The 11,761-nt window shown below is 43.2% G+C and overlaps 1 protein-coding gene across 1 annotated transcript in view; it reads left to right on the plus strand.

The window, feature by feature from the left end:
• mapk8ip2 (mitogen-activated protein kinase 8 interacting protein 2) overlaps positions 1 to 10,021 on the plus strand; it is a gene marked incomplete at both ends in the record, with an annotated part of 29,614 nt that extends 19,593 nt beyond the window's left edge. The window contains 12 exons of the mRNA XM_079224258.1: positions 1,540 to 1,773; positions 1,886 to 1,961; positions 3,292 to 3,495; positions 3,936 to 6,165; positions 6,341 to 6,552; positions 7,539 to 7,614; positions 8,613 to 8,785; positions 8,952 to 9,061; positions 9,198 to 9,320; positions 9,456 to 9,526; positions 9,619 to 9,717; positions 9,949 to 10,021. Of these exons, the coding sequence (XP_079080384.1) occupies positions 1,540 to 1,773; positions 1,886 to 1,961; positions 3,292 to 3,495; positions 3,936 to 6,165; positions 6,341 to 6,552; positions 7,539 to 7,614; positions 8,613 to 8,785; positions 8,952 to 9,061; positions 9,198 to 9,320; positions 9,456 to 9,526; positions 9,619 to 9,717; positions 9,949 to 10,021 (3,681 nt within the window). The remainder of the gene's footprint in view (positions 1 to 1,539; positions 1,774 to 1,885; positions 1,962 to 3,291; positions 3,496 to 3,935; positions 6,166 to 6,340; positions 6,553 to 7,538; positions 7,615 to 8,612; positions 8,786 to 8,951; positions 9,062 to 9,197; positions 9,321 to 9,455; positions 9,527 to 9,618; positions 9,718 to 9,948) is intronic.
• Between the last annotated feature and the right edge of the window lie 1,740 nt (positions 10,022 to 11,761).

Here is an 11,761-nt window from a genome sequence, read left to right on the forward strand (position 1 = left end):
TTTTCACCGAAGTACGATCAGAGGCAGTATGTCTTATTTGCCAAGAAACCATTGCAGTATTCAAAGAATACAATATTAGCCGCCATTTTGGCAGCCAATTTAAAGAGTCAGCAAAAAAAAAATCTCCGCCAAACTGCTATACAAGAATCAAGCACCAAGGCAAGTTTTTTGCTAGCATTCAAAATAGCAAAAGCCAGCAAGCCTTTCTCTGAAGGAGAGTTTTTGAAAGAATGTATGGTAGAAACAGCAGGTCTCTTATGTCCAGAGAGCAAAAACAAATTTGAAAAATTGAGTTTATCACGCAGAACAGTGACTCGGCGTGGAGAACAAATTGATGAAGATTTAACCAGCGAGTTGAACAAAAAAGCTGAGTCATTTATGTTATATTCTCACACCGCCCCCTGCCGGCCTCGCCGTCCTCAAGTGTACAGGTACGGGTCTCACACCGCCCAGCACCCCCTGTGGCGGACCACAGGCTCCCCACCTTCCCTTTGGCTCCAATAATCAGTTTTACCAGATACTCATACTCTCATGTGGTCTGCATTTGGGTCCGCAACATTGTCCTCCCGTGACAGGTTCACACAAACACTCTCCATCCATCTGATACTGACCCGTCTGTCAAATTTTTTTATTCAATGTGGCCCCTGAGCCAAAAAGTTTGCCCACCCCTGGATTATACAGTTCCAAAACTGTTATAGCTGTTATATGACCACTTTTGCCTCGTCAGTGTAGTTACCTCTTATTCCATGATAAGCAGCTAGTTTCAGATGTGTGTCAATAAGCTATTTTAGTAGTGTTTGCACCATCAATTCACCTTGTATCTGGCAAACATAAAAGCTACACTGCTACATTGCAACATACACACTCTTGGAGGTGTGGTCTGTTAAACCTCAAAATCATTCAGTGCGCTGCTTTACGGTAAACCAGCTGAAACTTGAGAGATCTCTGATTGATCCCTTCTTCAACCTTTGGTTCAACCTTTTCACCTTTATCTTTTCACGGGGAGGTGGTAATGTCTCTGATGCTGAAGCCTGCACTTAGCTTCTCTGTCTTCTCACACACACACACACACACACACACACACACACACACACACACACACACACACACACACACACACACACACACACACACACACACACACAACAACCTAGGCAGCATGGCTGTTTATGTGAACTCTGTTGCAGTCTTGCCCACTACTGTGCTTTTATGTGTGTTTGTCTGTGTTTTACAAATGCCCTGTAATCAAAGAACATTGTGTTGCGTGCTCTCCATCTGTGCTCTCCTTGTTCTATTCATCTCTCAGACAGGCCTGTTCTTGGCAAAGCTTTTAAATGAAAATGGAAGTAATATGCAGTGGGTAGAAGGTAGCAGCTTTTTCCCTTTGTTGGCTCCCTACATAATAGTTTCCCCACTGTCGTCAGGGCAAGAGATGCTTTAATTAGTTTGAAATAGGGTGAAGGAGGGAAAGCATAATGCATCCTTTAATTTCATCTCTGTACGCCATTACACGTCTCTCCCTGTCTCTTCCGGCATCAGGACTCCCTCATTCTGGAGAAGAGTGACATGCACCACCCAATATGCTCCTTCCAAGATGACTTCCAAGAGTTTGAGATGATTGACGACGAGGATGACGATGATGATGAGGAAGAAGATGAAGAGGTTGACCCTGATGCACCCCCATCACCCTCTGCCTCCCCTCCTCTATCCCCTACTCTTGGCACACTGAAGAGCAGACCCACCACACTAAACCTCACCACTGCTGTGTCACAGGTAAGCAGCCTGAAGCTGTGGTCCTAAACACACACGAAACACAGACTATGTGTAATTCTTAGTCTTTGTAATTGTACTATTTTGAATATCTCCTTATCTCTCTTCTCATTAGGATTCACTTAACAATAACAGCAGTCTGTCCCCAAAGAAAGGAAGCTGGCAGGACTCTTTACGCAAGACCTCACAGGGTAAATACACATCAATTATCTCTATAGATATGGACAGTGTTTTTTCTTTTTATTAAGTTTTAGTCTACCACACATAATACTTCACAAAAGATGCAGCTTATTTTGACTGACAAGGTTTTGGTTCATCTTTGAAGGAATTATCAGATAGAATTGTAATTAATTTGCATGTTGCAGGAATTATGTTGCAACACAATATGGAATTAGCTGTGTCCCAATCATAGATCAGGCATACTGGCATACATCAAAGCTTTGCTTTGACTGTTTTTTACATATATTGGCTCAAGAGAGGCAATTAGAAAGAAATGAAGAAACATATAAAAAACTAGAAAGGTGCACTCACCAGAAGTGTCTGCAACAACCACTGTTGTAATGTTTGAATTAACTAATACAACACACAATTGGCTCTTACTGGGACATCTCACTCAACCGCCATGCTCTCATTTTAATCACGTATCAGCTCCGTCTCAACTCCGTCTCAGCTCCGTCTCAGGGGCATGACCGTGACTTTTTAGACCAGTGGTTCTCAGATGGGGGGTACGTGTACCCCTGAGGGTACGTGAGATTTAAAACAAATATATTTAAAATGAGCATCCATTAAAAAATCCTTTAAAAATGGTGATTTAATAAAATATAAGTGTAAGTTCATAAACAAAATTATATATATTATATATTAAATCAGACACTGCTGACATCAGTGCTGTGTATTACATAATTTTTTTCAACGAAAAATGCTTTGCACGGTTTAGGTTGAGATCCACTGTTGTTGATGCTCTGCACTGAATAACTGTCTCTGGCAGCAGCTGAGTGGCGGAGGTGCCCTCATCTGTGTATGTTCTGGTAGTTTTGTTAGCCGTTAGCTGCTAAACACACCGTCGAAAACAATAAAATTGAGCAAACTGTTTTCTGACCACTCAAAGTGCTTTACACGTGTCATTATTCACCCATTCACACCCATTCATACACTGATGGCAGAGGCTACCAGGTAAGGTGCCACCTGCCCATCAGGACCCTCAACTAATTCACACATACAGTTTGGTGCAGCAGTTGCAAAATTATGAGATGCACAAACTCACACACACACACTCAACCGATCTAATTATCTCTTGGCAGAGATGTTAATTACTTGCCACAACAATGAATGCACACCACATTAGATATTACATTATTTTAAGTTTCTTGATTTTTATTGTTTTTCAAAGTTATCCTTTGTGAATTTATTGTCCCAGATGGGCAGGTTGATTGTTGCCTTGTTAAAAATAAGATCCGCTATTATAAACAATCCTTACACTGCAGGCATTACATTGAAAATACATATCTTCTCCACCTGCAGGTCGTCTGTCTCCAACCCACTCGTGTCTGGAGGATGGTAGCCATGTGACAGGCCAGTGCCCGGCCTCTCCAGTTTCCCAGGCACCAGGGTCTCAGAGCAAAGGTATTCCACCAAAACAAGCAGGGGAGGGCGGGAACCCCCAATCCCCTCACAGGCCCCTCCTCTGCGACATGGAGGGCAACAGGCGGGAGAGGCCAGAATACGGTAACAAAAAGGCCAGCCTGGCAAGCTTAGAGCTCATTCCATTATCATCAGTCGTGTAGTGCCAAGATCTTAAATTAAGTGAATTATTCTTGTTCAGGGTATGTTCAGCCAAACACTGTCATGTTGATTCTTACAAAGCCATTCACACTAGTCTGCTTTCAGCAATCAAATTATTGGGTTTCTAAATGAAGAGTTTGCTGGACTTGCTCATCCCACTTTTTTTTTTCTCAACTGTTTATGAATAAAAAAAATATCTCGTTGTTATTCTTTAGGCTGTTTTTTAAATCTTCTCTCTTTAACTGTCCAAAGTGCCTTCCCAACACTTATGATCTGTCCCCTTTGACTTTTCTACATCAGCTTCTCCATAATTTTCAATGTTATCCTGTATTTTCCTTCTCTCATGGCTTTTCTCGTTTCTCCACACCTTTTTATCTTCACAGGCTCATTTGGTCAACACAAGACCCACCCTCGCTCTGGTGACAACACTGAGCCGAAGGCCGACCCTTCAATTCAGACAACCAGAGTACCTTCTGTAGACGAGCACTCCCAGTGTTCAGACACAGAGGTAGACCACGACCTCAACAGTGACCACAACCACAAACACTCAAGCCGGCGTGCCACCGACACTTACACGATCACCAGTGAGTCAGGTGTGGAGCCTGAGAACGACTTGGACCTAGATGGAACCAGCCGTTGCTTGTCATCCACTGCACCCATGGGAGCCAACGATGGTGCAGATACACCCTTGTCCGATGAGGAGTTGGAGAAAGATTTTGAAGTGGAGTTCATGTGTAAAGAGACATACGACATGGTGTGTAAGGAGAATCGGTCGGCATATGTGGAATTCCCCTCCATTGAACCCGCCTCCTTCTCGAGCTATGTGTCCTCCAGCCGCTCGGATGGTCTTGGCCATTCCAACAGTTCAGATGCAGCAGTTTCTGCCATGGAGGCAGCAGCTAACGACTCAACCTCTCCTTCCTCGGACCCAGGGATTGCAGATATGAACCAGCAGGGTTACACAACTTCAGACCAGGACAAGGACCTCAGCTCTCCAGGCTCTGACTCTGACATTGAAGGGGAGCTGGAGGCAGCGTTTGCCTGTGGAGGCCCCGTGGTCTCCAACATGATCTCTTCCATCTCAGAGACAGAGCTGGATCTGACCAGTGATGACAGCAGCAGTGGACGCTCATCTCATCTCACCAACTCTATTGAGGAGGCCAGCTCGCCTACATCAGACCAGGAACTGGACCTGGATACGGAGTTAGAGCAGGACAGTGGCATCGTGGGACTCAAAGCGTCTCTACTCCTGGGCCAGCCTGACCCAATCAAAGAAGGGTCTACTCTTCCCTCTCCTTCGCCTCTACCCTCACCTACTATTGCTACACCATCCCCTGTTGACTCACCCTTCTCACCTCCTGAGTCCTACAACGATGGTGAAGCTCTGATGGGGCTGCAGAATGTGGACGATGAGCTGTCCTTTGAGCACCAGGCTGACCCAGATGAGACTCTGCCTCCAGCCCAACGATGTGAGGACAGCCTGTCCAGACAGATGGTGCTGCAGATAGAACCAGACCACAGTCTGGAGAGCTTCAAACGCTCCTTCTACCTGCCAGTGGGACCCAGGCTAATGCCCAGTACAGATGAATATGATGGAACCAGTGAGGGAGACTCCGAATCCGAAAGCGAAGATGACCTGAGTGAGAACTCAGACTCACCGTGGCTGCTCAGCAACCTGGTCAACAGGATGATCTCAGAGGGCTCATACCCAATCAGCTGTCCTGAGGACTGCTTCAAGAGGAAAGTGTCTGTGTCAGACACCATCTCACCATCCTCAGACATTGGAGAGGGAGATGGTTTCAATGATGAGGACCAAGAGAAGAAATCAGAATTGGAGGAATCAGAGGAAGAACAGAAGGAAGGTGAGGGGTACAGAAAGGAGCTAGGAGAGAGGAGTAATAGCATGGAGTCTTCAAAAGAAGGAGCAGTCATAAGCCCCCGTCTGTATATGAACAACCCTACTGGTGACACCATAACCTCATTGACCTTGGAGCACTGTGCAAACAATGGGAGCGGAACTACAGATTTCAACTCCAAGTATACCACTAAAGACTCTGAAAAGAACTTTTCAAACAAACTATCTAAAAACGCCAGGAGACAAGAAGAAGATGAAGAGCCTGATAATGACTTGATGATGCTGGAGGGTAGGAAGGATCTGGACTCACCGAGCCTCAGTGAGAGTGTAGTCAGCGACAAGGATGAAGGACGAGAAACAGAGCCCAGGTCAAAGAGTCGTTCCTCAGCCTCTCTTGAGCGTATCACCGAGGTTAAACACAGCCTGACGCTGGACATACCCACTGCCCAGACTAACCGCTGCTTCAGCCTCACCTACTCCACAGACAATGACGAAGAGGAAGATGATGGAGACTCTTACCCATTCCTGGGTGGCTTGGGGAAGCAGTCCTACCGGGGTAGTGACTTAGAGCTTGACAGTTCACCACCTATTGATTCCAGTGTGCAAAACCATCCCTTACCTGACCATGACCTCCCACTGTGTGAGAAAGATCGAACTCTGAGGGAGCAGAATGAAGAGGATGGGCTGGCCTATGACTCCATGAAGTACACGCTAGTGGTGGATGAGAATACTACGCTGGAGCTAGTCAGCCTCAGAAGGTATGCTCTGACAATGAGTGTGTAAAATGTGTGGAAGCTGCGTATACAATGGAGTATGTGTGTGTTTGTGTTTAAACGGAGCAAAGCAAATGGAATATTATTTTCATAATTCTTCTACTTGTACTTGTGGATGCCCTAATTTCGGATTTGAAACAAACAAACCTTGTCCTACCAGGTGCACCTCCGTTCTAAGTGATGACAGTGAGCTGTCCACACTATGTGACGAGGAGCCTTTGGGGACAGGAGAAGTGAGTTATGGTCGAGACGATGATGATGAGGTGAGGCCAGAACTTCTCAGTTCTTCTGAGGACTCCTCTCCTGAGGCTGACCTCCCATTCTCCAAGAAGTTCCTCAATGTGTTCGTCAATGGCACGTCCCGCTCCTCCAGTAAGTTGCGCACAATGCTATTCAGACACTGCACCCTTTGTAAAACTTTCAATCCAAGATTTTTAGAGATTAAAGGCATAGTTTGTCACTTTGAGAAACACACATATTCTCTTTCTTCTTGATAGTTAAAAATGTATACAACTATTAGTAACAAGGGTTCCTACCATATTATTAAATATAAAACTACCGTCAGGTGATGGTTAGCTTAGCTAACTAAGACTGAAAATACGGAGGGATTTCCAAAGGTAAGCATCCTGAAAGCTAATAGTATAAAAATAATTTTTAGTTTAATTCAGAATGCACATACAACCAATACTTGTCAATTTGACACTTTTGTTTGTTAATAAGTCATCTTCAAAGGTGTTTTACACTTTTGTTTGTTTAAAAGTCATCTTCAAAGCTGTTGATATATATAATTTTTACCATTGGATGGAGCCAGGCTAGCTATTTCCCCGGTTTTCCGCTTGTATGCTAAGCAGGAAGCATTTCCTGGATGTATCTTCTTACACATATGAAAGTGATATTGATCTTCTCATCTAACTCTTGGCAGAAAATGTGGAACTATTTCTTTAACTTTACCCTGGTAATGGCTCAGGAGCATTGTTGCTAAAAGTGTCCTCTTAGGATCCTCAGAAGGAATATATGGCATTAGGGTTTAACTTATCACTGTCAGCATGATACATTAACATGTGATCTAAATTTGGCAGAGAGCCCACACATAACCAATGGGAGGACTCTGCTTCCCAGTACATCCATCATCAATCAGTGCTCTTGCTTCAAGATGCATGTCCATAATGAAGGGTGATTTGCATAATGAAAGGCTGTTTCTTTTTTGACAAATCCAATTAGCTTCCATTTAGACTTCCTCACATGAAGGTTATTTGTTCCTCAAACTAATAACAAAAATACTATTTTAATTTCATTTTGGACATTTACCTTTCAGTTCTGGACATTAAAACTGTAACCGGTGTCTGTTTACTATGTAGGCACAGAGTCTTTTGGACTTTTCTCCTGTACCATCAGTGGAGAGGAGAGGGACCAGACACACAGGGCAGTCTACAGGTAAGACAATCTACATTACACTCATTTTGAATAATGGGAGCAATGTGAATTGCAACAATCAGATGTATCATAAACTAGAGATCTTTTTCAATAGAATCACACCAGCCAGGTTGCCAAATCAGGCCAGGGGCATAAAGTTGGAGAGACAATTGCCCCTTCCACAGATCCTACCAGGGTCCTTGCTTAGACCACACCTATCTTCAAACAACTTCATTTTGATCCCAACTACACACCTGTAAAGTGTCACAACTGCGTCTTGCATGTTATTTTACGCTATCACGTGGACAAAATCTGACCGCAGACATAAACACCTGGCAGAGAACTCAAAACTGCTTCTGTAGTCTTTCCCGCTACAGTAGGTGTATGGACTGTATTTTACCTTGATGACAAACATACACACAGACTCTTAAGGTGAAAGCAATATCAGCCACATGCTGTCACGGCTGGGTTTTTTTTTTAATCAATTGTAGAATCGGTATAGACGATTAGCTCCAATTTTCAAATTAGCATTTTGTGTCTGGGGGAAAAAAAGTCCTTGAGTAGATAAACAAAACAATATTTCTTTCTAGGTTTCACTAATTGTGTTAGGGAGGAGAGCAGATGTCCGAGCTGCAGGGTGACCAGTAATAATCACATCAGCCACCACCTGTGTCTGTGCTTGTGCGATCTCTGGGAGAAACTACATGCTCCTCCCTTGTATACACGTACATATGGTGAATGTATAATGTGTTTGCTTTGCCACAGTCCTTTGTCAGGAAGTACATTCCCACATTTAGAGCTCTTTGTCTTCCTCCACCCACCCCACCATCTTAATACTGTCAGCTGTTTCATCCCTCTTCTTTCTCTGCTCCCCAATGGAAGTAACCTGAAACTCAAACAGATGGTTCCTGATCAAATTACCTCCACTCTATGAGATACCCAGCAGCGGTGATACCATGTCAGGACACATTTAACAGAGGTTTTTGTTTTTTAGTCCTCCTCTCTGCTGCTCTCTGCAGGTTCATTCCCAGACATGCAGATGAGCTGGAACTGGATGTGGATGATCCTTTATATGTCGAGGAAGAAGAGGATGACTACTGGTACAGAGGCTATAACATGCGGACGGGGGAGAGGGGCATATTTCCTGCCTTCTATGCCCATGAGGTCATAGGCCAGTCTAAGGAGCTTTTGGGTGAGTTGAGGGACACATAAACTGTTGTTTCCTCTGCCTCTCTGTGAAGGTCAGAAGAATCACATGTGTTGTGTGTGTGTGTGTGTGTGTGTGTGTGTGTGTGTGTGTGTGTGTGTGTGTGTGTGTGTGTGTGTGTGTGTGTGTGTGTCCACATTGCTCCCTGTAGGAATGAAAAGAAATCCAGCATGGATTGAGACTTTCAGCGTTCAGTTTTTGGGGTCTGTTGAGGTTCCTTATCACCAAGGCAACGGCATTCTCTGTGCCGCCATGCAGAAGGTAAGCTAAAGTGAAAAACAACAAAACACATGTGCTATCTATCCCGCAAAACAGGCCCAAACATGTGTGACATACTGTATGCACCATTAAAGTATGTATTTTTATTTTTTTGTACATGTCGAATAAATTCTGTTAGATTGCGATATCGAGGAAACGGACAGTACATGTGCGACCTCCTTCTCTGTGCGAGCTGGAGATTAGCTTGCAAGGAGTGAAACTGATCATGAGCCTGGAGGATGAATATGACATCCTCGATGAGGTATGGACAAAGAAATCATGAATAAATAAATAAATCATAAATTACTTTAACAAATAATTCAGTCAATCCTCCCTTTTAATATGGAATAATATTGCATTGACAGCTTTTTTCTTTCTTCCGGTCTGCGTCTCATAGTATGACAGATGTAGTCACTTCTTCCAGATGAAAAACATTTCCTTCTGTGGATGCCATCCGAGGAACAACTGGTAAACAGACACATTGGTTTTCTGCCCTTGTGTGAGCAGCGTACAGTGTAACATCTGACTGATTTCATCATATTGTTTTCTTCTCTTTGCAGCTACTTTGGCTTCATCACAAAGCACCCGATGCTGAACAGATTTGCTTGCCACGTGTTTGTGTCCCAGGAGTCCATGCGACCTGTAGCAGAGTGTGTTGGGTGAGTATTACTCTGCATCAAACATATAACAAGGCATGATAATGTCTTTACATCTTTTTTGATGTTTTTTTTGTTTGATTTGATATATTTACTCCACTTAAATTGTAAATGCCCTTTTATTGTCAACATACTGAAAATTCTAACAGTCATTGGAAGAGATTGGAGAATTACATCCCACTTGAAGTGCTCTTTGAAGGTTCCTCTTTAGTCATCTGTCCGTCTTTTCCACAGACGAGCCTTCCAGGAGTACTACCAGGAACACCTGGAGTACGCCTGCCCCACCGAGGACATCTACCTGGAGTAGGAAGTGTTGCCATGACGACCACCTTCTTGCTCTGCAGCTTGTGTATGTTCATCAGGTTTGCCACCAGAGGGCGCTGTCAGTGGGGGCTTCGCTCCATTGCAAAATACTCTTCTGTGTCCCTCAAAAACTGGGATCTTAATTTCTACAGTATGCTAGGCATTTGACTGATTTCCTTCATCCCTCTCTCTTTGTTTATTTCCATCACCTAGATGGATTGATTGCCTGTTCCTTTGATCTTTTTCTATGATATAAAACTAAGATGCCGAGCACCTGTTTATTTAAGGGTTCCTCTTTTGAAATGAAAACAATATACCTACTACTGCTGTTTCACTCTGCATGGCTAGTAGGGTTACTGCACACAGACACACTAGGTAATACACATATCCATGAGAATGGCAAGCAGCTCAACAATCAATAGGGAATGGTGTAGAATCAAGAGGTTGGTGTTTGATTAACTGTAAATATGTATTTGTTCAATATTGACAAACTGCTGATTTGATTTCTACCGATAGTGACATTGGAGCAAAGTAGAGAGAGTGCAGTGAACTGTCCTTGGTCCCAGCTTACCCTTGTGTCGCAAACAAGACGTAGTGTGTGTTGTAAATACGTGTATAGAAAGTAGACATACAGGCGCCTCATCCAGACTAATTAAGAAACACTCACAGCTGAGACTGATAGAGGGGATTTTGTTTTGTTGTGGGTATTATTGACTCACTCTGACAGGAGTAACTGCAGGTGTAAGAGATTTTGAAGTAATGACTTGTAATGAAATTTGAACGTGATTTGCCACACAGGTATTTTATTCATCTTGGATTAGGAGCAGTACGTGATATGACAGAACCATTTTACTTTGGTCCAGTCCTCAAAGTTGCACTGCTTGCTGACCTTCACACTGGGGAGCTTTCATAGGAAATTATTCAACTGTTAAATTTTGCAAATCATAGATCACTGTATGCTTTGCTGTGATTGATGTGAGTTTCAGGTCAAAGAAAGCAAAGGCCCTCTGAAAAGCCATATTCTTACACCTCCGACTGTTTAACTCTGGTTGTCAGTGACATCCTAGTCTCCATTTTCTTTTGACTTGACAGTTTCAATGAGGGAAAAGGAATGACCGGTAGCCACGTGTCAGTGATGCTGTTTTGCAGTGTGCCTACTGTACAGGGAGAGCGTCCTGCTAATACTTGGTCCTGGTATCACAATGGAATCAAACCTTTAATAAAGCATTAAAAGGGAGGTTTTATAGTTATGTAAATGGTTAGACTTTGATCTTGTTTTTTAAGTATGATGGATAAAAGGGATGGCAACATCTTCCCAGGTTCGTTTACTGCTCTTTGTCTAGTTAAAAGGTTGAAGTATCATTCATACATTACACAATAACCTACTCTGGGGTTGTTGTAGCATACCATAGCTTACAGTTTAGCACCTTATATACAGAAAGAAGGAGAGGGGTTATATTTAATAATTAATGCACTCACTACAGTCATCTGAAATATCCGGCTTTACCACTCCCGACCATCCCCATTGTTCTTTCAGACACTGTTTCGCATCTTGTTCTGCTGCTTTCAGTCATAGTCCACAAGAACAAGCACCTCAGTTCACTGTTGATATGGCAGGAGGCAGGTAGGGTGTTATCTACATATGTATCGCTGTCAGTTAGATCATGTATATATACTAGCGAATCTAAGATAGTGCTGTGTCCTTTATGTTGAGTATGTTATAAAATTATTATGTAAAAAATAA

Source organism: Taurulus bubalis (genome assembly GCF_910589615.1).
Source record: "Taurulus bubalis genome assembly, chromosome: 9".
Classification (NCBI taxonomy): domain Eukaryota; kingdom Metazoa; phylum Chordata; class Actinopteri; order Perciformes; family Cottidae; genus Taurulus; species Taurulus bubalis.